Source organism: Teleopsis dalmanni, chromosome 2, assembly GCF_002237135.1.
Source record: "Teleopsis dalmanni isolate 2A chromosome 2, ASM223713v2, whole genome shotgun sequence".
Lineage (NCBI taxonomy): Eukaryota > Metazoa > Arthropoda > Insecta > Diptera > Diopsidae > Teleopsis > Teleopsis dalmanni.
Window position 1 is genome coordinate 142,485,785 of NC_051847.1, and position 26,399 is coordinate 142,512,183.

General features: G+C 23.2%; 1 protein-coding gene across 19 annotated transcripts in view; it reads right to left on the minus strand.

Moving 5' to 3' along the window:
- Positions 1 to 270: 270 nt before the first annotated feature.
- LOC119682923 (glutamate-gated chloride channel) overlaps positions 271 to 26,399 on the minus strand; it is a 74,767-nt gene continuing 48,638 nt past the window's right edge. For 4 of the 19 annotated variants that reach the window (XM_038096476.1, XM_038096473.1, XM_038096477.1 and 1 more), the window contains 10 exons: positions 25,800 to 25,870; positions 18,054 to 18,123; positions 17,604 to 17,840; positions 15,932 to 16,066; positions 11,101 to 11,253; positions 8,018 to 8,197; positions 6,448 to 6,554; positions 4,253 to 4,377; positions 953 to 1,069; positions 271 to 496 (listed from right to left, as the gene is read on the minus strand). In XM_038096476.1, coding sequence (XP_037952404.1) covers positions 454 to 496; positions 953 to 1,069; positions 4,253 to 4,377; positions 6,448 to 6,554; positions 8,018 to 8,197; positions 11,101 to 11,253; positions 15,932 to 16,066; positions 17,604 to 17,840; positions 18,054 to 18,123; positions 25,800 to 25,870 — 1,238 coding nt within the window. In that variant the 3' untranslated portion in view covers positions 271 to 453. Of the gene's footprint in view, positions 679 to 948; positions 1,070 to 4,252; positions 4,378 to 6,447; positions 6,555 to 8,017; positions 8,198 to 11,100; positions 11,254 to 15,931; positions 16,067 to 17,603; positions 17,841 to 18,053; positions 18,124 to 25,799; positions 25,871 to 26,399 lie in introns of those variants that run through there. The other 15 variants (XM_038096487.1, XM_038096485.1, XM_038096483.1 and 12 more) reach the window with 12 other exon arrangements.

Below are 26,399 nucleotides of genomic sequence, written 5' to 3' on the forward strand. Positions count from 1 at the left end.
TTGTAGTGAATATATATAAATATATCATTGTCCTGATTTGTATAATTAAAATTGATTTTTAGTAAGACTTTAGGTTTTTTGTTATAAAAAATAAACATTTATTACGTAAAAAATCAAAAGCATTATATAAATAATTGGTTAAAAAGAAAACTTTATAAAATATATATGTATAATATGATAATTGGTGTTAATTATTACTAAATAATATATAAATATTGAACATAGGTATATCATATTAATTATTGTAACAATTTGTAAGTTATATAAAAATAATTAATAATCACTAATGTCGCTGTATTGTTTACTAACTTAGCTAAAATTATGCTTATAATATGAATAAAAATTTTAAAATTGTCGTAATACATGTGTAACAAATGAATATAATTATATTTTTAATATTAATATAATTTTCCTATATAATTTATATGTTCATCAGAATTGATTTGATTTGATTTAATATGAGTAGCGCACACACCTCTTCGAATTCCATCTATGCCTTTAAATTTTATTATTAATATTAATATTAATATTGTTGTCTTGTGTTTGTATTAAATGTTAACATTGTGTTAATATTCCATGCAATGTTAATTTTAACAGCATCCTTATTTATTTGGATTCTACATAGCCTTAAGTTTTTTAAACTCAAATAACAATAAGAAAGACGTCCTTTAAAAGGTCCTTTAATTAGCAAAGAAAAGTTAAAGTAAAGAAAAATGAAAAGTATAGCATAAGTAAAGCAGAATTTTTTTATCATTAGTAAATTTTTAGTTAACTTTTTCTTAAAATAATTGAAATGATATACATAAGAAAATAAAATTATATATATACAAAATTTTATAAAATATTGTAAAAATTTAAAAATATTTAGTTTTTGTTTTTTTTTTATATGTATCTACATATACATATACTTTTAAAGATATTTATATAAAATAATAATATGAATGGCATTTACTCATCCTCCTCGTCCCTGAAGAGATAAGTGCTCCAATAAACCAGATTGAAGAGCGCAAAAACCAATGGAAATGTAATTCGCGATATAACATCGATACGCTTCGATCTAGAACATTGTCTTGGATAAATATTTAAGGAAAATTCAGTTAATGCAACGTCTGGAGATTAGCTTTTTGATTTGTGTGCAATTGTTTTTACCAATTGCTAATTTATTAAAAATTATGAAATACATATCGTTAAAAAAAATAATTTGTTTGTTTTAAGGAATAAAAAAAATAACTCATAAACAAAACTCATAAATTCAACTGATAGATCGGAAATTCTATAAAATTCACTGATTTGAAAAGATCATTGGCAAAAACTATAGCTAATATATGCAAAACATTATTCTATAAATTATTGTATATAAGTATATAACAATTTTATATATATATTTATTATTTTTATAAATTGCTTTTAATATTTTTAATTCAATACAAAAAATAAACACAACATATGTCAAGGAAATTTTAGCAAATTCTTGTTGTATTTTGTTTAATTTTTTTATAAAAATTTCAAAAACTAATTAAATGCTTTTAAAAATATAATTAAAAACATTGTTCAAAAATAGGATTGTTAAATAAAAAAACAGTATTTCATCAAATCACAAAAAAAATACTTTCTTTAAATATATATTTTTTTGATTTTTCCGACAAATATTATGACTATTAATATAATTAGTAATAAATTTGAAAATCAAATAAATATTTTTTTAAACTGTTGTTGAAAATTTTTTATAGAAAAATTATGAAATATTTGCTTTTGTTTCCTTGATAACTTTTTAAAGGCTAATTTGTTTATAATAATTATGGTAATAAATAAATAATTAACATTTATTATTTTCTTTAAATTTTGATTACTTATTTTTTCATCACGTATTAATAAACAATTATATAAAAAATTTTTATTACGCAATACTTTATCGGAATATTGTTTTACTTCAAAGTATTTTTAATATTTTATTGAAATAGAAATTAATATATTAGTTTTTAAAAAATTAACAAGAACATTTTTAACAATTATCTAAAAAAAAGCATGCATTCAAAATAATTTCCAAGAAATAAATATTAATATAATAAGTTAACAATGTAATTAGAAATTAAAAAAAAAGCACTCTAAACTAATTTAAGTAATAAAATTATAACTAGTAAAAATATTATGCTTTTAAGTGTTAAATTTATTTAATATTCTATAATGGAGGATTTAACAAATCAAGTCTTTGGATTATTAGATTACTACACCTAAAGATATTTTTTAACTGATACTGCAAGGTCGTAAGGTCATGATCCATCCCAATCTAATCTTTTAAGTCAGCTTAATGTTGTTTTATTTCTTAACCTATCTCTTAGATCTATCATATTTTAAGCAAGAGAATTATAAATAATATTGTTTTTTAGGTAAAGGCAGTATTTTGTTTACAACTCGGTAGAATTAAACTTTAAGGTAAACTATAGATTAGGTAGATTTAAATGATGTAGATAAATATATTTCGCTACAGACTTCAACAATAATATTATTAATATTTATTTGAAAGGAACTGGTACACGGAACCAGTGAAATCTATTTTGCTATCGCTAGATAAAACATTCAAGGCGAACCTGTGCAAATTAAAGTTATTGATAAATCTAATAATATCTATTGAATCAAGGCGTTAGAATTGATGCTGTATCCAGTTCTTGATAATTTTTGGATATCACCATTTAAGGTAGGCAGATGTTTTTTTCTGCATTTTATAAAATCTGCAACCACGAAAGTGATGAAATAATACAGGTGTTTGTGTTGATCTGTCATTTAAAACATCAATAGGTGTCTGTATTTATCTGTTCTATCTTAGAAAATTGGTGAAATATGGTAGTATTTACTTAGCGGCGGGAAATACTGGAAACGGATAATAAATTTGGCTGACTGAAATATATTTTATAATGTAGCTCATATTGGATAGAGCTATAGATAGAACTAGGCTTTGGAGAATGATTGTGTACGTAAATTTTATTTTCATATTGCAGTATGATTTCGTCTCCATTGTTGGATTGCTTAATCAAAATAAGATGCAGTGATATTACTTATTTCCAGTTTATTCAGTTTTAAATTGTTCAGTGATAGTGTCACTACATTTAAATATTTAAAAATATTGTAAACTTGCAATCATAACCAAAGCAACCATAATTAGAACTACTATGGTTGATATTTGCGCACTACAAAACTGTACCCAATTAATGCATCCTTTTGCTTAGATTTTTATAGCATAAACTTCGAACTATTGACTGGTGGATTATTTCCATTTAAAGAACTGAGTTGAATCTCAGTCTACAAACCATACAATTGGTTGATTTGTTCTTATGTTTTTTTGATACACATGAGTGATATATTGGTCGATGGCCCATGTATGGCCACTTAAAACTGTGACCGAATTAATATTTCATAACGAAAAGAGAGCCCATGGAGTTTTTTCCCATCATCTCCTAAATGTGATATATACGATGGACTTAAGTATATTCAGGCAGTTATGTGTTACAATTAAAAGCAGATAGCCAATTAGGTGACTATTGTTGAAGAATGAAATTAGAATACATGTTCATTACTTCAATATATTGTTGTTATTTTTTGTGTGTTAGGGAAATCTTTTTTAAATCTAGTTCCTTCCTGGTTTACTATGCCCATGTTGATATGTAAAATATTATAAATTGTTTGGTTCATTTTTGTGAATTGTAACAACATTATATTACAATAGTACTTATATTATTATATATTATATATTTAATATTATTCTTTGAATATAAAGAATGTAATTACGTAAATAATAAAACTAAAAATTTAATATGTGTTTGTTTACATCCAGGTTAATTTTATAATCATAAATAAATAAAACAAACAAATTATATAAGTATTGATAACAATAACAACAACTTTAGCTTATTTAATTAAAAAAAAGCAATTGCAGTGTTTAATTCTTTCCGTAATTAATTAATTATTGAATAATTCATTATCTTACTTGAATATATTATAAAATTTTTTTTTATTCTGTTTTTACGCTTTATCAACAAAAATTTAAAAGGCAAACATTACTGTTCAAAATGCAATTAACAACAAAGTTTTAATTAAGCTCTAATATCTTTAAAAAAAAATAACAATATTAAAATTTTAAAAAATAAGATCGGAAATTAATACAAAAATTTCACAACATCAAAAAGGAAATCCATACCAAGCACAAAAATTTAAAGCGAATTTATCGCTCAAAAAATTTAAGCAAGCTCAATGTTACCTTGTTGGGAATTTTGACAGCCACGTCTTACAGCAGTTTGGACGTTTGGGCGGTTGCATGTGCACCTCACACTGACGCAGCTTCTCTAAAGCTAATGGATCACCTGGATGACGTACCAGCGGCTTCTAAACTCGACAAAATGTATTAGCGTCGATGAACGATTGGGATTGGAACAATGAACGATGTGCGAAGTGGTTGGTGGGGTAATGATTTGTAATAAATTTTTTGATATTTGTTGATTTTTTGTAAATTTGTTGTAATTGTTGTTGTTGGGAAGTTTTATGATGGTTTTATGATGTAGAAAATTTGACATTAAAGATACAAATTAAAAACAGAACATTATTGAGTATGATGAAAAATTTTTAAAGCCAATTTTGTTTATGTCTTAATAATATTCATATTCACAACTTTAAGCAAGTTTTTAAAATTGTTTCAAAAAGTCGTATTTGAAATGGTAAACACAAAGTTATTAATAGTTTTTAACAAAACAAAACAAAACATAATGTAAACAATAATTATGAATTAATAACAAATATTTAGAATTAAACAGAAATATTAAATTAAATACTGATTAATTAAAAGTAAATATTATTAAATACTAGTTTGATCATACGAGTAATTGCAATAATATCACCTATTTATAATTACTAGGATCTTGATTCTAATAAAAATCTTGATTGATTTTTTTTGATGCTCTCTTATTATTATAAAATATATATGAAAGTTTAGTTTGACAACTAATGACAGCAAATAATGCGATTAGATAGCTGACATAGCAATGATTGCTTGTGGCAAAATTCGATTGATTCTTTAAAGTAGTTTTAGGATGTCAAAAGAATCGTCCTTTTGAAGTTTAAACCGAACGACACAACTTGGATGAAATATTGTGCAATACCCTACTTATTCTATAGATCAGATACCTTCTAATTAATATTCCTTTTGATTTCTACAGAATTTTTTTAATTATTAAATTCTTTCCTTCGACTAAGATGATCAAAAATGACTTAAATCAGTTTTTTTGCTAGCAAATAACAAATACTTTATATATATAAATTAATAAAATATATTTATTTATTAAACGATAACCATCTTTCATTATCATAAAAGAATTAAAATGAACCTCCGAAAACATTATATTTCAAGTCAGTTCTTTTTTTCTTACATAGTAAAAAAGTGTATTACAAAGAGTTATTCATTTCATAATCCTAATTTTAATTTTTTTTGTAACATCGATCGCTTAAAAATTTATGAAAATTACTGCGAAAATTGTTAAAACTTTCTACAAAAATTGTGTTGCTTTAAAGATTTAAAGTTCGCTTTAAATTTTTATTAGTGATGAGAATCCTTTCTCGCTTGGTGGATATTTTAACAAACCAGATTATTATACTTGGGTCAGTAAGAATCGTTAAGCAACGTTTAAAAGATCGTTGCTGAAATAGTCACTGTATGAAAGTGAGATAGGACTTTACTTTTTTCAAAGTGTTTTGATATATACTAGCACATCAATTCCAATGTTTTTGGGTCGAAATTGAATTCATCGATATGGAAGATATGTGATTTTTATTAGAAAACTGTTGGGAGGTACACAATACGTTTTCTTCAAGCCTTGATGTATAAGAATTTTTTTGAGATGTGTTATTTTCATATTTCAGTGATATGAATTGGTATCTTCTGACGTGCTTTAGATTTTTTTGTGGATATTAATGTAGCCAATGCTTCAAAATTCCTCGCTGTGAAAAATAATATCTGTCGTGTTATGAGCGAATTACTTCAAAACTATGCAGTACTGTGAGATGTCCCATGAAAAACAGTTCAATAATATTACATTTCACAACTAATGGCCAGATTGAAACAATGTCTTGAAACAGTAATTCCATAGAAATTTCAGTAATCAGTGTATTTTATTTCAATTTACTTTTTTAACCACATAATTGATAACCCTATAATCCCAAAAATTTTATAGGGTTAAAGAATGAAAGAATGTAAGAATGTTGATTTAACAAAATGCAACAATAACTAGATATTCATTGCCAAAGTCGATTAAAATTGTTTTTTAGAAAGTATTTAGTTAGTATTTAGCATAAAGTGTAACCAAAATAATATTATAAAAAAGAAATGTGTTTTAAAAAAATATTAATAAATCAAAAACAAAAAATTGCATATATAAAATATTATAACAGAATTTTGACATATACCATTGCAAATGTAGCATTGCTATCTGTATCGAGCAGATCTGAAGCAGCATCTAAGCTCGCCTGCTCCAGGTCACGACGTTTCTTTTTCATATTTTCCTTATGCATGTCTGCGGCCCGATCCGTATGTGGCATGTGGTAGAAAATGTTTGACAAGAATTTATTTGTTCCATAACAAAATAAATAGCAAAAAGTAGTAGTAACACAGTAGCAATAGTAGTAGAACATTAGTAGCATTAGTAGTAGCGATAGTAGTAGTTGTGATGATAAAGTAGTAGAAAAATATTGTTGTTTGTTACACACACATATACAAATATAACCAACAGCAAAGTTGTTTGTAGTTGAAGTATATTATGGTTTTTTTACATTATTTTCAACATTGATTTACGGTAATTAACAAAATAAATTGTAGTGCATTGTAAAAAAATCGAGAAAAAAAAACACAAAAGTTAACGTATGTATTAAATAATATATTAAGCATTTAACATAAATTGAATGTAAAATATTTGAATTGTTAGTTAAACACATTTAAGTATGGAAAGGATAATTAAGTACACAAATACGAACACAAACACAAACACAAACACACGCACACACACAGACAACAATTATTATTAGCAAATAAGGCATAAATTTAAAGAAATTATTTTAGTCACAACATACATAAATATTATTAATAAATTCGTTATTATCATTATTAATTTATTTAGTTCACATTGAAATAATTTACAGTGCCAATTTGTTAAATGGAGTCAATAAATTATTAAAAATTATTAAAAATTAAACGTATTATGGGTAATAAAATAAAAATGTTAATTTATGAAAAATACAAAAAAAAAAAAATTAAATAAATAAGACAGTTGGGTATTTAAAGGTAGTAGGTGTGGTATGTGTAGGGTTGCAAGTTTGCGTTTTTTGGTGAAATGTGTTGCATGTAGTTTTATTATTTGTTGCGCGTTGTTGTTGATAAATTATATTCATAATCACGTACGTTGATTGGTTTCATTGTTTGTTGCATACATATTATTAAATACATTTATATTATTGTTGTTTGTTGTATTAATAGTTGTAGTTGTTGTTGTTCATTGTAGTGTACACATTTAAATGAAACGTGACGATGATAACAAAAAAAGGAAAAAAATATATTAGTAGCATGTTCTCATATATTCAATGTATATAAATTCATTAAAAAAGTTATGTATATTTTGTAAAAATATAAATTGTTGCCCTTTTTAAAGTGTACAGTCTCCATTGTTAAATATATCATTATTTTACAGTGTAGCAGTTTGTCCAATGTCATGTAAATTTTTTGAATTTTATTTAATTTACAAATCAATTTTCTCTTATTCAAATTAGTATGTTAATGGTCCTTGTGTTTGCTTACGAGTGTGTACGAGTATGTACGAGTATGAACGAGTACGAGTACTACAAGTTAAGTGCATTCGTGTTATGTATATTCTTTTGTACAGATACATTTGTAGGCAAGCTTGCAAATTGTAAAATTACACAATAAAAAAAAAGTTTCAATTAATACAAAATACAATTCATAAAAAGCATATAAAATCTCAATTACTAGGTTTATTCAAACCTGAACGGGAGGCATAATTGACCAATGCAAACTCAAGCAATGCGCCGAATACGAACGTCAAACACACGCCAGTCCATACATCGATGGCTTTTGTATAGGAAACTGGCGGCAGTGAAGCGTTTATGCCGGATGTTTGTGTTGCCATTGTTAGAAGTGTAGTTACACCTAAAATTTATAACTTATATAGTATCATTTGTAACACAAATTTTTTATAATAAAATAATAAATATTATTTTATTTTTTATATTTCGTACTGGGCTTAGGTCGTTTATTTAACACATTAATTAATAAAAATGTTTTTTTTTAAATAAAATAAAAAATTACACTTTTTAAACTTTGTTAAATATTTAGTTATATTTTAATTTTTATACAAAATTATTTATATTTCAGATATTTCGGTCTACCATCTTCAGTGGTAATTTTATATTATATTTAAAAAATTTTTTTTTTAATTTTTGTGTTAAATAAACGACTTAAGCCCAGTAACAAATATAAAAACTAATTGAATATTGGTCGTAATAATAATTTATTAATAAATATTATATAAATCAATATAAATTAGAAAAATAGTATGAAATTTATAAGGGGCACAATATTTTTATACATAAATTTTGAAGTTTTTTTTGGTAGAAATAACTAATTAAATTTTATAATTATTCATACAAAAATTTAATTTTACTAGTTCTAGTATCAATTACTTAAAATCTTAAAGTTTATATGAACTTAAACCGTTTTTGTTTTGAAAACTGACAAATGGAACGCAAATATTAGGTTTTTATTATACGACGTTTTTTAGTAAAAACTACTAACATTTTTTTATATGAGTATGAAACATATAGCCATAATGAGATTATGACAAAGAAATTATATTTTTAAAGTATTAAAATATTTTTAATATAAAAAATTTTCAAAAAAGATAAAACAGCTGTCAGGATTTTTTAATGCAAATAAAGAAATATTACCAATTTGTACTATATTAGATAAAGAAATGAAACCTTTTTTTTATACTAAAAACAATTTGATAAATCAGTTTGGTATCCATTTTATTCAACTTTCTCAAAAACATCCTTTATGGTTTTATTATAGAAATTTGGACTTTAATTTATGAAAACCTAACACATATACTTTGAATAATTCTGTTTTGAAATCAATGTTATGCCAAAAAACTGCACAAATGATAATCTATATTGTAGATGTATTATAATATCTCAACCGACGTGATTTAACATTTTTGTTTTGGTGTTGAAATTGCACCTGGTTTACTTAAACTAATTAGCAAAAAGATTTAGCATTGAGTCAAAGAAATCCAATTGAATGAACTAAATCTGTTTTCTTATATTCTTGCATCAATAGTAATATTTGCTAGTTATATATGTTAGTATCAATCATTTTCCTTGATTTAATAATGAATGATGTCCTTTCGCTAAAAACAAACACTAAATTCCTGTGTTGTTAGTATTGACATTAGCACTTTTTATTTAACTCAATCTTGCTTAAATCAGGAATGTTTTAAACAATAATATCGTATATAGTATTATTTTCTTTACCTGTTAACGTATACTCCTCGTTTAATGGAAATTTCGATCTTTAAAATTGTTTCATTCATTTGAGTTTGAGATCCCCAAATTTTAAACTTGTTTTTGTACTCTGCTTCATATAAATGGTTCAACATTGTTTTGTAGTAAATGTTTTTTAATTTTGATAGAAATTGTAGAATTTCATCGACATATTTTGTAAAAGAGCGACTAGATCTTTAGATCTTAAGACCAAAAAAGCAATCTTTTAATTTCCAGAATGAAATCGATTAAACCAATTATTGACAGTTAATTAAAAGCACTAATAACACAAAATTATTAATCACTTGAATAAGGCATATTTGTTTTTAATTTTTGTTCAGTTTATTTACATTAAATGCATTTCACAAAATTTGCTAAGATTGGAAGTTTTAGAAAATTCCATTTATATAGCAGGTAGCAGAAATATAACAAGTCTTAGTTAATTCTTTAAATTCACTACAAAGGTCAGTAAATCTAGTATTTCCTAACCGTAGATAATTATTGATTTGGTCGGCTTGGATACTGTGAGCTTTCACCTACACTAAAACATCTAAACATAGTAGATTTACAATATCGTTTTACTCTCGTCAGTTTACAGTCGAAATTCAAACAAATAAAAACAAAATTTCTTTGTGATTGATAAGTATATATTCTTAGCTCTGTCTAGAGAAATATATGACGAATGCTAACTTAAGGAATTTGTCAGGCATTATTTTATTGTTTAAGTCTGGTTTTGAAAATAATAGCCTTCACTCATAATCTACGGTGTTGTGAGTTTCAGTTAACTAAAGAAGATCCTAAGAACCAAACAAAGCACTTTAAATAGACATAAAATAGATCAAAACTGTTGTCTTTATAAATTGTATATATTCTTTGTTTGTTACTGCGATATACCGATATGTTGATCCTAAAACATAGGTTTTTGGTGCTCTGCTATAATTTTATCATTTATTTTGTAGAACATTTTCATAATTTTATTATTATTATAATGACTGAAGGATATAAGTTCAACGAGTTAATTAATTTAAAACTGCAAAAAATTAATACTTTTCCTTATTTTTTGCTTTTTATTACATTTTGTGCAGTTACCTAGCACATTATATTTAAAACTATTTCTGGCAATACATAAAAGTTTCTGCAATGAAAAGCAATTTGTGATGAGGATATTTTCAATATTGGACTTAATTAATTTAATAAATAACTTAAAAATATTATTTAACTAAAAAAAAAAATTCATACAACCATATAAACTTATTTATGCCTTTATCAGTACGTTTAAAAGGTTTAGACTAGATGATAATATATTAAATGAAATAAGTATTGTAAAAAGTATGTATATCAACTCTAAAACAAATATATAACTTATAACAAAATAATAGTTTTAGTTTATTTAATGCATTCAAAAATATTTTTCCTTAACTAACTTTATTTTGTTATATACACTAAATCTGATAAATTGGTGTTTTTTATTGTATGTTTGCTTTAAAATTATTGTTTAATGTTTAAACTTACCCAATGACACACGAGCTGGTACAGCGCCTTGGTCAAGCCAGAATGACACCCATGAGACAATGACCAACATACAGCATGGAATATAAATTTGTATTAAGTAATATGAGAATTCTCGCTTGAATAGTAGATCGACTTTGAGGCAACTGTATTCACCTATGAGTATACAAGGTACAAGGTACACATAAAATATGGAACAAAAAAAATTCTATGCATGGAAGTCGAAATAAATATTTGATTTATAAAAAAAAAATGAAAGTAAAAAATTTCTCCATATTACCTATGGTGAGAAGAAAATTAAAAGAAATTATATTTAATATTTCCCAAAAAAAATTTTTTAAATCAAAGATTTTTAAATGTTTCACGTGAACAAATCAATTAATAAAATAAAAAATATGTTTTAATAAAAATTCAATTAAAATCAAAAAATATTCAGTGAAATTAAATCAAAAATTATGGCATCATAGGCAAGTAGAATCAACATCAACGTTTGTTTTTAGTTCGGCAACAAAAATTTTAACGGAAATGAAACAATTTATTTGCAATTGCTCTTCCTGTTACTGCTTCTTCTTCTTTTTTATTTAAGTTTTTAATTTGTTATTCATTTCCGTTAATTTGTTGACAAAGCGTTCCATACTCTTCAAGACAAAGTTGTTCATAATTTGTTTTTATTCTCATATTTTTTGTTTGTTTGTTATTTATTCATTAAGTTCTGGAAAATTTGAAATAATTTTTTTTATTCTTTAATTAAGTACTTTTTAGTTAATTTATCTCATCAATGCATCTGGCAAATGCATCCAACAATATAATTGGAGATATTTGTAATTGAATAGCATTGTGATGTTTTGTGAATAATTTCGTACTTTATACCTAAATTGCGTATTAGTTATGTTCTTGTAAAATGTGAAGTAAAATTAGCATTATAAATTAACCTTACATTATTCATAAATATTTTGCAATAAGTTGTACATTATAAAAGTTTTTATTTTAACATAAAAGTAACTATAAAATATATGGATGTTAATTTATTTCTGAAATAATAGTTAATATTTTTTACTTTTTACTTTTTACTTTTACTAATTTCAAATTAAAAATAAAATTGGACATTCTTTAAAAAATGGATCATAAAACCTATTAAATATTACCCACCAAACTTTGCAAATTCATATACATAATAGAATTTTTAACAGTTAAAAAATCACAGTCTATATATTACTATATAAAATCTATATATATATAATAATTAATAATTAAACTTTAGTGTGCGCTTATCCAGAAAATGCTATTATGTCAAGAAAACTTATATAAATTTTTTCTATATAAACGAATCAGTGGTTAAAAAGTATTTTATATTTCTTAAATTCTTAAACATTTAATATATTATGTATTATATGTATATTGCTTTTTTAAGTAATTAAAATAGTTTTATGTTAAAAAACGAAAAAGAGGATAATTTTTTTATTATAAAAGTAATAAATAACTAGAGAAATTTAGGAAATTAAATTGATTATAATGGACTATAAAGTAAGTTTACCAAACTAAAATTAATTATTATTCAAAAAATAATTCAATTTTAGTTTAAAGTAACGTATACGAGGTGTGATCAAAAAGTAACGAGAACACTGACTCTGAACTTCAATTATGACAAGGCACGAGTTAAACTCTCGGTACTTGTAGTCTCAAAAGAAAAAATTATTTATAAATAACTAAATATATGAAATAATTCTAAAACCACTGATGATTCAATTGATTAAAATAATATAAAAAGAGTTTTCGTTGTTATAGTTCACTACTTTTCGAAACCTCTCTAATTAATACAATAGTTTCTATCAAGTAAGATAGTCACTACCGTCATATGGACATTAAGATAATTAATTAATTTGAATTTTTCGTTGTACTTAATTCTGTTTTTAATACAATATATTCTAACTTCATAATTGTGGGCAGATACGTTACCAGTACACAAAAAAGACAACTCTCTAACCGATATACAGCACGCATAATTTTAAAATTATTAATACTTCTTGATGCTATTTTGTATAGATGTTTACGAGATTGAAAACTAAACAATTTCATTTACTTAATTATTAAATAAATGATTAAGTAATTTATAAATTACTTAATAATTGTAAGGCAACTGAACTTATGTTAATTTTACTTCCTACAGTTTGACTGAAATTAATATTATTTGTTGTTCTCACAGTTTTATCACTTTTTACATGAAAATATAATCATCTTGAACATTAGTTCCTTACAATGTTTAAAAAATTTTAATCACCAACGACCCTACCGTTTTAATAGTTGTACTAAAAGTTTAGTTAACTCTTTCACTTCTATAAAACATTATTAAACATATAAAATATTTAGTATAGGTCTTTAGACTACCAGATATTTATAAACGGGCGTCTCTACTATACACTGTACTAGGTTTTTTAAGCTTATCGTTGATATAATAATAAAGTTATTCATCGCCATGACGGTTCTAATTTTGAACCTCCTTGATTTTTGCATACAACAGTTTTGGGTTATAGTGACTGTATGGTTCTTTTTTCGGTAGAATTATCTTTGATAGTTTTATTTCAGTGCATAGTTTTCCTATTTACAATTTTCTCAAACCAAAGAATCATCTCCTATAACAAATTACTCTGCTTAAAAATATATGAGTGTAAGTATATAAATAGTCTACGTTACTAAAATTCACTAGATTCATTTAAAATTTTATTAATTTATGCTATCGACATAAATTATAAATATATTATTTTAATAATGTTAATATGCAAGGATACTGTAATTATATTTTAAATAAAAAAACATATACATTAAAAATTCGTTTTATAAAATTAGCTATACATGCATAGTATATAATACTAGCGAAAGTATTAATATATAAATGAACTAAAATTAAAACTGAAAATTATTTTTAAAAAATATTAAGAGTTTACCTACTTCATAGCTTAACTTCTGCAAAAACACAATATTTATTTTTTATCTATTGACACGTGTATTTACTATAATCTGTCAAAGTATTTGATGTTACTCTTTAGCTCTATATTAAGTTAAAAACTTAATATTTACTTTATATGCATTATCTGTGACAAAAAATCTATTTGAATTCTTATAATACATAACATACATACGAACATTCTGCTACAATATACATCTTAGTCTACAATATACGTTAGTCCTTCTATCTTTATATCAAACTCTTACTGTTACTCAACTCTATTTTAACAATAGATCTTACTCTTTCTTTCTTTATGTCAACATTTTTCTTTTACTCTATTTTAAAAATTGTTACTGTCTCTTATTGAAGTAGAAACCAATGAAGAGTTTTAAGCATATTTATTCCATTTTTTTTGTTTATACTCATATTATAAGATCCTTTTGTAAATCATATAGATAGGATTATTATATCCTACGGTGTTGTTATCTTTTCATCTATATTTCTTGCTTTTTGCTTCATTAATGATATGATTTTATTATTATATTCTATATTCCTTTCATTTGATTTTTTTACTTTTTCTTCTTTTCATTAACACTACATATACTTCTCAGCTTTCTCTGTTCTACAAAATTTTTTTTTATTCTTGTATAATCGATTTCATCACCATTGGCTTCTATACTATTTAAATTGTTTCGCTGAATCCAATAAAATTATCTTAAATGGCCTTTTTTCTATACTCTTAAATCTAATACTCTCCATGTGTGTATCTTCACCTGTTCTGATTAGTGCTGCAAATTATCTGAGCACTTCAATGTTCGAGCTGCGTAAGGACGTCGCATTACTCAGCCAGCTCATCTGTTTACTGCGACATATTATTTTTGTTTCAATTAATACATTGGCGCGAAATGCTCGAGTAAAATAATACTCAAACATCAAATTGGTCGACGCATTGACAAGTTCGAGTAATATTTAGTCCTGATGTATTGCTCTCTGTCCTTTTTAATATTTTTGTCTATCCCTGTTATAGCTGGACGTGTTAGTTAGAACGCTCTTCAAAATAATGATTATATATAAAACATTAAAAAGTTTAAGCATTGTTAAAGAGTTTAAACAAACAAAATGAACCAAAACAAAAAATTATAATAAATTTTTAATACTAAACTTTTATATAAAACTTATATTACATACAAGTACTTTTAAAATAGTTACGCTCTGAAATAAAAATATACTGCGGTAAGCTGTGAAGTGTTTCGTAATTGTTATGTGTTAAAATAGGGTGTGTTTGACATTTTTATGACATATAAACATTTAACAAAAAATATTACATATATGTAAATGCTTAATAAACTACTTGTAATAATTTTTATATATTGCATCTATACTAACACTTAATGAGTTTTAAGTTTTACGCAATAATGATATAAATTCCATTGTACGAGTACTATAATTTTGTATATAATGGGTCTTAGCATTACGTTAGAATGTACCAGAACTAAACATGCAATTCATGTTTGGAGCATTGTACTTGTTTAAATATTATTTATTAATCTATTGTATAAAAATATTTTATTATTAATAATTAACAAACAACTTTTCTTTAAATGCTTTTATATTAGAAATAGAAATTTAAATCAAAAATCTTAAATAAATTATTTAATAAACAAGCAATAAGAACATTAACAAGGAATCAAAAATATAATAAAGATTATAAATACTTATATTATAATTGAAAGTAATATCATTTAAATAATTCTTAAAATATGATGAATTAAAAATAAAGTTAAATATATAAAAAAAATGCTTAATATAAATATTTTAAGAATTATAAATGTAAGTTATTAGTTTTACGCATAAATGCTTGCATCTACAAGTCTTTGAAAGTTTACATACCAGTATTAGTTTTACTATTACAGTAATCAGTCAAGAATTTTTCCAGGGTGAAGCGAGGTAGGTGTAAGTTTTTAACCACTTGCACAGGGTCACCCTCTTTCCATAGGAAGACAAGATCATTTGTAGTCCAACCATCTAAAATTTTTATTTAATAAACTTGATTAAATATAGGAATTTAGTTTCTGTATTAATAATTATTTATAAAATTTATAAGAAAATAATTAATTTATGTTTTTTATTCAGTGGACAACTCATTTTAAATGTAATATTTGCTTTTTTCTTCTACTTCTTCGGATTTCAAAAAGATTTTTGAAAAAAGACAATATTAAAAAATAAAGTTAATAAATTTATTAATAATATTGCTTATGGACAGAACGTAATTTAATATTTATTTTATTACATTTTTTAACAAGTGGTTCGGTTGGTTTTATTTCAACATCTTCAAGAGTATCATACTGTCAAGTTTTTATATAAATAAACACAATTCATTTATTTTAAATAACTATTATTTAGATTAAATTATAATTATAAATAATATAACTTGTCCATTTTGCGCTGCTTTCAATTGGTTCTTTTTGATCCATTTATTTTGTTATAATAAATTGTTTAATGTACTATATATCACTGTTTAAATTAATTTGCTAATTAAGCTGCGCGTCTAAGTAATTTGTTAAAAGTACCTGTCAAAATAATACCACATTAGAAATTTGTTTTTCTTAGTAGAACGCAATACCTTATTCGATTTAAAAATAATAAATAAATATTTTGTAGAGTATATTAAACAAAATTTATTTGAATTAACTTTAGTGCATACACGTTATAGGTATATGAAGTGCAAGTTAAATAATTTTTTAAAAGTACTTCATAAATAATATTATTCTAAAAATATTTTTTAAGTAGAACTTAATGATTACTTAAATCATTAAGTACTTCATAAATAATATTATTCTAAAAATAATATTTTTTAAGTAGAACTTAATGATTACTTAAATAAAAATCATAAGAACTCAAAATAAAAGGTAAAATTTTTGTGATATTTATCTTTCATAAGAACTTCAAAACTAATGTTTTGAACTAAAGCCTGAAATATATGCAATATATAGAAAAAACCTATATATTGGACGGTGCAAAACAACTGAAAGGGAACCGACATATTTTTTCGAATTTATCCGAAATTAAGATGTACTGTTCAAGGCCCTGTTGATTAGTGCCGCAATTTACTTATAAGATGCCTAATGCCGTCAAGTTTCTCCTTGAACCAACAAATTCTTTCATTGCTACTCTTTTCTTCCGAAAAGCGATGTCAAGGTGTTTTTCATTTTTCTTTGAATTAAATAAAAACAGCAATGTTTGCCGAAAATGTTTTTTTTCAGGCACGAAATTTGATGTGATCACTAAAAACGATAAAACGGAGACGCTAGTTGTTGGCGGGATTAATCTGTAATACACACAAGTAGTTTAACAACAATAGCTTAACTAACAAAATGATGTATATGTCAAATCAATGCACTGTGTACTTTTCTCTCACTTTATCTCTTAGTTAATCCGAAAAAAACTTATACATATTAAATGTGTATTTTGTATTAATTATTAAGTAACCATTTGTAAGCTTTTATAATACTCATTATAATTAATTTTTAATTAGTAGTTATTAATCTTTTTAAATACTTACAACTTGCCATACGTAATGAACAGATTTGCCTATCCAAAGGATATAGTTTTAAGTTCATTGGGCATGCCAGCGTCAACGATATACGTATACTGTATAGAACTGAGCCATTAGGAAAGATACGTATATAGACGTTTGGCATAATTATATTATGAAAATGACCCTCTTTCTCATTTGAGAAGAACAAATCAGGCATCCATACACGATTTGCTTCAGTTAGTGTTAAATATTTAAGACGTCCTAAAAGAAAAAATTTTGTATTAATATATAATAGACAACAATTAATACTTTTTTTGAATTTCTTGTTTAAATATTGCGATATGACTTTGGTTATATGAGATATGAGACGGATAAATAGAAGAAAATTATAATAAAAATTAAATACGTATAATTTATAATAAAAAAAAGTTATATTATATATAATTTTAAAAAAAAAACTCGACTTAAACTCACCTTGTATGTCATCAAATTTCAAACGCTCATCTGTCCATTGCTCACGAAATGTCAACTGCACACTGTATTCCTATTTTATTGTATTTGATAAATAATAAAATTTTTAAATATTAGTAACAAATTGAAATATGTAAATGAAATGATTTTTTAATGTAAATTCTTCTAAAACTATTTGACTAAAATGCATTTATGGTCGAATTATTTTTGTAGGACATTTTTAATTGAATATTGAATATTGAATATTGAGCGAATATTTTAATGATTCAGAGGTTTTACTTATTATTTATGTGGATGAGGATATATTTAATTTTGTATGTATGAAAATTGGTAAAACGATATTTTTTTAAAAATTTCTGTGAATTTATTGAAATAGTTACCAATTTTAATTTTAATTTTTATTTTTCGAAAATGTAGCGATTTATTTGATTTTAAATTTTTAATAAATCGATTGAAACGAGAGATGATTTATTTTATTTTTTTTTTCAAAGTTTGGTTTCATATTTGGCATGTGGCGGTTAGAAGAATGTTTATTTTTATAAAATATTTTTTCAACGGATTTTATTGAAATGATTTCATGTAAGCCTATGTTTATTTAATTACAAGCAGCGTATGCAAAACAAAACAAGCAACATCACACATACAATTATATTAGTTCAATTAGCACATGCGTTAGTATGTTTAAAATTTTAACCAAAATGTCATCAAGCACTTGAATGACATATATCACATCGAAAGCCGTGCATAAACAAAGGTACAAGCATTGATAGCATTAACTTATAGATAATTTAGCATTGCAAATATAAGTATAATAACAACAACAATCAAATGCAATTCAAAAATTCTAATGCAAATAAACGTTGCAAAAATTTTTTAATTAAATTACAACAAATTTTAATTTTATTATATGTATATTATATTAATGGAATTTTAATTATACTAAGCTTATCTTATATACCTAAAATACATAAAATTTTAATAAGACATATTAAGTTATAAGTATTTGTAAAAAAATAGTGTCCTTCATATATATAACATGCAGTTAACATAATATATATAATAGTTTCATGATATTTAAATATAAAATAAATTTATTTTCAAATTGAAAATTAATTAAAATATTTTTTGGGCCACCGTAAGATGTGAAGCAATTATTTTGAGATGGTGATTATTAAGTTGAATAAACAACTGAATTTCTTCAAAAGATCTTAATTAAAGTCTTAAAATTTATAAGACTTTAAGACCATATGGTCAACTTGTAAAACAATTTATAAATTAACCTTGTGTTAAAAAAACGTTTAATAGTTTCACTTAACAAATACAATAAAATAAAGAAAAAATGATATTAATATTTTTATCTGACACAGAACCAAAGAAATGATAAAGAAAGAAAGATTATTTTACTTAAAATATATAACTTCCGTTACATTTTTTTAATGATTTATAAATTTACTCTATATAAAAATTCCATGATATATAATTATACTATATAAAAGATTAAGAGTTTTCCATAAATTTGTCCAAAAAAAATTTTTTTTGCTTTATTTTTTTTTAAATTATATTCTAACTTAATGTCCTGGCTGCTTGGGCTAAAATTTTAATGGCCTATAACTCCATGCCATTATGGGTTAATATATTTTTAATTTTAATCAAATTAATCAAAATGGTATATATTGTTTATGAATAGAACTTGAGTGTGCTATATCTATTATAGTTTAAATCAAACCGAACATCTTAAGTTTCGATGATATAAACAGTCTCATATACCTCTGTCTACTCGAAAATTCCTTTTCACATTAAACAGAAGACTTTCAATGCTAAATTATAACTTTTTTATTGTGTGATTGATGAGATCCTTATTACAAATTTTACAAAATATTGTTCCGTTATGAAACTGTTTTTGATAAAAAATTTCATTATTATTAATACGTTGCTAGTATATTATATTATATATAGTCTTTACTAAAGTTTTTAAAAACCTTTATTTCATTGGCTATTTCATGCTTACAATTTATTTCTTATACCCCTTGAAAAATTCCGAGTTAAGCTAACGAACATTATATTCTGTAGCACATTTTCCAGAAACCTTAAGTTCATGTTGAGTATTTTTCGAGATATTACATCTGGACACTTTTACTCTTTGATAGTTGGGGGGTTTCTGAACTTCTAAACACATTCTTTGTGATTACCTGTTTTGCTATCAGTCAGATGTAAAATTCCGGGACGAAAGTTTCTTACTCGTGATAATTTTTAATACCTTATCTTATATTCTTATACTACGAATATCTTATATGTATTCGGAACATAATATTTAATTATTTCGTTCGACTATATTCTGTTTGATTTCGATTAATTTTAACAGAGCTACTATGGTCGTAGTATTTTGTTACACAAGAAACCAAAACAAATTAAATATACATTAAGATAAGCAGGTTATAACCAAATCCATAAATCGATATTTAAAAACTTCTAAAAATGTAAGTATTTAATTTTTAGGAAAAAGTGCAGGTTAGGAAACCTGAGTGCAGGTTTTATACTTTTAAACGTTAACTATTGTCACTTGTTCTAGACTCTGCAACAGAAAATTGCAATGCCATACTTTAACAAATGTAGTGTAGTACATTAACTTTATTTGCGATAAACACCTATAGAACATCGAAACGAAGCAAAAAATATGGTCGGCCCAAAAGAAAATCGATGAAAACCGTTAAAAATGGCGAATTAGTTAGTGTATAGCACTGAAAAACTCGTTATTAGAAATTGCGATATAACATATGTTGGCAGAAACTTAAAGAAGTCAAGGCTTAATAAGAACTAATTGAATAAGAAAGCATTCAATGTAACTATAGGAGCAGCAGTTATCCTTAATATGTATTTTATAGTGTAACTACAATTGGTCCCAATTGTAACTAAAAAAAAACAATATGATAATAAATAATTGCAACATTTTTAAATATATATTTTTTTATCATTGAGTTAAATAAAATTAAAAATTTTAATTTTTTACTTTTAAAAATAAACAAATATTTAATTTTAGTGTAATAATGTTGCTGATATGAGATTTTTGTTTTTAAGAAAATTTTTGATAAAAAATTAAAATGAACTATTTTAATTTAGGATATTCGAATTTTATGTTAATATTTATAAAACCTGTAAAAATTCTTTTTTTGTATGTATATAACAAACATATATTTTTTCCAAATTTAATTTGAATACACTAATAAATATATATTTGTATGTTTAAGCGTCTTAAAACATTAAAATATATGTAGTTTATTGTATACTAAACTTGGACTTAGAAATGTATACATACTTAATTGGGTTCTTCTGAAATTAATAATGGTTATAACTTCGTAAGATTGAGTGATATTGAAGAATGAATTAATTTAAAACTCTTCCAAAAAACATCTGCAAATATACATTAATATATTTTTTTTCAAATCCAATTTAAAAACATATTTTAATTTCGATTCAATCAGTTTAAGTTGAGCATTGAATTTTTTGCATTTATAGTATATATTTTATGCGACAACTAAATATATAGATTTATGATAGATAGATTTTATTAATTTGTATTTTGCAAATATTTTCCTGAAAAACTCTATATTAAGTTCATAAAATTTAAGTTGGTTATAATAAAATAAAATAAATTCTAGTGTCATATGAATATTATTAAAATTCAAAAAGGAATTAAAGTAGTATGTTGTAACATATTACTTTTAAATTGTTCTAATAATCTGTCTGATATAGTTTAAAAATTTCTTATCAATTCCAAATAACTGATTCGAAAATTCCATTATTTTATTAACTATGCACTCATGCTTCTTCACATGCCATAAGTAAGTCTAACATGCTCGAGAGCAAACTCCATGCAATAGAAGACATTAATCAAAAATTAACAAAAAAAAAAAAATAGGAAGTAGAAAAATAAAGAATAAGTAGAAGTAAGAACTAAATTTTTAAATAAGCTAAATAGAATTATAAATAATAAATTAATCATGAAAACAGATTTTTAATAAATAAATAAAAATTACTTTACTGAAGCATTTCAAGAAAAAAAATATATATGTAAAATAAAGTATATAAAATTAATTATATAAAAAATTTCTAAAATAATAATGGTACCTGGTCTCTTTATTTTCTATAATGCTTATTAGTGAAACTGCTATTTTATAGCGAATAACTTATAATGTTTCCTATAGGAATTAATTTTAACCTCGACAATAATTAAATTATAACTGTAAGATTTTATTATTTATAAAATTTTTCATTTTATTCATTATAGGTTACGTATTATTAAATTATTTTATTTAATGATATCTTTAATAAATATATTCTTTAAATTAATCATTAGAGTAGATATTTCTTATATCAATATTTGTGGCATGTTTTATTGTACATATTTTTAAGTCCTTTAGCTTTAATTATATTACAAACACAAGAAAAAAATAAATGAAAAAAAGTAACCAAAAGGATTTAAGAAAAAATATAAATGGATGAAATTGTGCGCCTATATTTTTATATTAAATAAAATATAAAAATCAGTTGTAGTTTATTTATATTCTGTGCCTTTATATTGCACTGAGATATATTAAATAAAATTATTAAAATTTTATTTATGTATATTATATTAATAATTTAACCGTATTTACATTTTTATTTTGAGCTTTTATTATAAATCCACTAATTTAATAATTGTATATTAATAATTATATTTATTATTAATTAATTATCTTAAATAATATAAAATATTTTCAAAAATATTCGTATTCATAAATTGCTTCTTAAATACTGTGCAATGTACAGCTAAGAACTAATAACTAATAATAAAGTTATATTTAAATTTCTAGTTTTAATATAATATAAAATTTAGTATAAAATAATTCTTATAACAATAATTAACTTATTATATACGTACTTTACTTAAAACAAAACACTCTTTCACGAGTTCATATGACTTAAAAACTATATATGTAAACTTCTACTCTGCCAATTACTCTGCCATTATTAAAGGAAAACTGAAAATGTTAAAATCAAAGTATTCAGTACAAGTTCACATATAAATCACTACCGATTTCACCTTTAATAATAGTGTTCTAATGTCTCACAAAGCAGGTGATAATTGGAAATTGACACGACAAACACATATTACCTAAGATAAAAGTTGAAGATGACGGTTATTATATACATAGGAGTTTAGGTCTTACTTTATTTATCAATTAAAATTTATTACATTAAGTCAAGATTTGAATTGAATAAACTAACAATATCTTTTTGTTTATATTTCCAAACTTTTTTGGTTAAGGTTTAATCCGAATTTGATGTCGACTCAGCACAGGTGCGAGGGTGAATATTGTGTACTTTTTTAATAATTTGCAGGGTTAGTATATTTTACTACCGTCTTAAAATTATTATAGTTAATAGGTCTATTTTAAAGTAAAAATTTATATATACATAAGCCTTTTAAACGTTTTGTCAATAACCTGTTAAATCACCTCACAAATTTGAATCCAACAAAATGGGCAACTGTAATATTATTCGAACGAACTAGATTAGAATACGCTATGGTGTTTTGTAAAATTGTAAAATGGAAATACATTAATATAGAAATCTATAATAATAAGACTATAAGCTTAACATATACAACACGATAAAATAGTTCTGTGAAATAAACTTATTTATTTTTTAGTTTTTGCAGAAAAATATTTATGATGAACAATAAAACTCACTGAATGAATTTATAACTATTTAAATATATATAATAAATTGTTTTAATTAATCTAATTTGCACTCACTGCAAATTAATAATGTTTTAAGTAAATTTATAATACAATCTAAATAATTTAATCTGAACCGAACTTAAGATTTGTTATTATTTCTTAATAGATATTTGAAAATAAATTTTTTCAACTCTAGCTTATTTACATGAGTTTAATAATTTTTTACCATATATATCCGCTATTAACATTTAACATAATTAAAAATTTTTTTAAACTTAAACAAAATTAAACTAGTTTTTATCTAAAACTTTGTTAAAAGAATACAATTAGTTAGTTTTTTGAAGTAGCTTTTATTAAGACAAATAATAACACTAAAAAGTAGCATTTGAATTTATTTTATTTTTTTTTAAATTTTTGTATTTGGTCATTTTAAAATTGTGATATTTTATTTGTTGTTTAAAAATTAAATTATCTACTGCTTATTTGTGAGTTCATTATTTTCAACTATTTTTATTTATAGCATAATTTTATTATATAATATTAAAAGTTTCATATTATGTTTCATTAAGCCGTATACTTAAAATAAGTTCTTGCTTATATCAAATTTAAATATATGTATGTATAGTATATAATTAAAAATATAACAATAGCACAACTCTTGATTTTTATATATATTATATAACTAGGCTAGCAATACATATTTTAATTTTATATATAATAATTTATAATATATGAAATTATTTAAATGTTTATCACATACTTAAACTAAACTAATTTGTTTTTTATTTATATCACAAGCTTTAATTTAAATATATTAATAATTTTTTTTTAAGCCAATTTGTGTTAAAAGTTTAAAAAAATTATAGAAAAAAAATGTTAATTTCATTTTGTTAAATTAAACTTGTAACAAAAACCTTTCAGATACAAATAACTAAAAAATAAAAATAAATAAATATCAAAGCAAGAAGCCAGTCATGAGTATATAATTACAAGAAGTATATCTTATAAATTTTTTTTTTTTATTTTGGTGATATTTTTTAGACAATTAAGGATAAAAACAATTTATAAATGGTGTATCGAATTAAAAAAAATACGTTTACTTAGTTACATAGGCAAGGATTGACATATTTAAAAACGAAGAAAATTTGGTAAATTAAATTAAAATTCATCTGAAATTAACAATAAAAAACCAATTTTACACATATGTTTTTTTTTCTTAATTTGTAGAAGTAAAAATACTATTATATATATTTATAGCAGAGTTTACATAATGAATATAGTTCAAAATGTGAAATTATTTAAAATAATTGTACATATCGTAAAGAAGTTTTCTTTTGTGATGAGAAAAAGTTTCAAGCGGTTACTAAAACATAAATGAAATTAAAATAATAGTAAAGAAAGTAGAAGTTAGTTTTAAGTTTAAATTAAATATAATTATTTAAAATAAATTAAATTATTAAAAGTTAATAAAAAAAATATTTGTACACACGCTCAGTTTACATTTAATATTTATTTATATATATATAATACAAAATACATTGAGATACAAGTTATTATTCATATACAGACATATTCATAAATATTTATTTATATATTTAAAATAAGATATATATATTTGAAATTATATTCATCATAACATACTTTAGAGTATTTATTAAAAAATGAAAATTAAAGCATTTCGTAATTTACATTTAGTTACAATGAACCCAATATCAAAAAGTCAGTATTTTTATTTATATTAGTATTAAATTTAATATATTGAGCACAATCGAAGTAAATAAATTTTAGGTAAGTTCAGAATATGCCTATTTAAACTGAGATAATGTAGCAATATTTGCTATTAATTAATTCGGTTTTTGTAAAGTGGAGGAGAAATAGTAGCGTGAATTTAATTAAAATTAGCGAAAAATTTGATTTTTGGTTTTTTGTGATAATTATGCCGCTGTCTGTACTTAAACACTATATACATTATTTTTAAAAATCCTATAATACCTTAAAATATTCTTTCGCTTGAGAAAGAAACACTCACCATTTTATAATCGTCGATTTTTGATATTGACCGTAGAAACATGTTGACATAGACATAGGTAGGCAAATTTTCTAAAATATCATTAATTTGCATATACGTTTTAATTAATTTGTTTATATTACTAATATTTAGTTAAATGTTTAGTAAATACATATATACACATAATTTCAACTGCTTTATTTTATGCACATATAAAACAATAAATGAATCATTTTAAGAATATATTAAATTTTTAGATACTTGTCGATGGATAAATAATTTAGTAATTAGAATTCCTACTTATTTTATAACTAAACTCTAAATATTTGAAATTTACTTAATCTTCAACTTATACTTAAGTTTTATTTTTATTTATTTATTTTTTGTAATTCTTCAAGCACCTTTGTTGTTGTGATGAAAAATGAACGAAATGAATGAAAAATTTTTAATTTTAAATAAAAAATCAATACAAAAATAATGCGAAAATAAAAGCTTAAAAATTTTTTAAAAAAATGTCTGTATGGATCTCATTCAACCAAAAATTAAGTTTAAAAAAAATATATAAACACTAAAAAAATAGGTGCATAAAATTTAAAAAAAATTAATCAGCCCTATAAACAA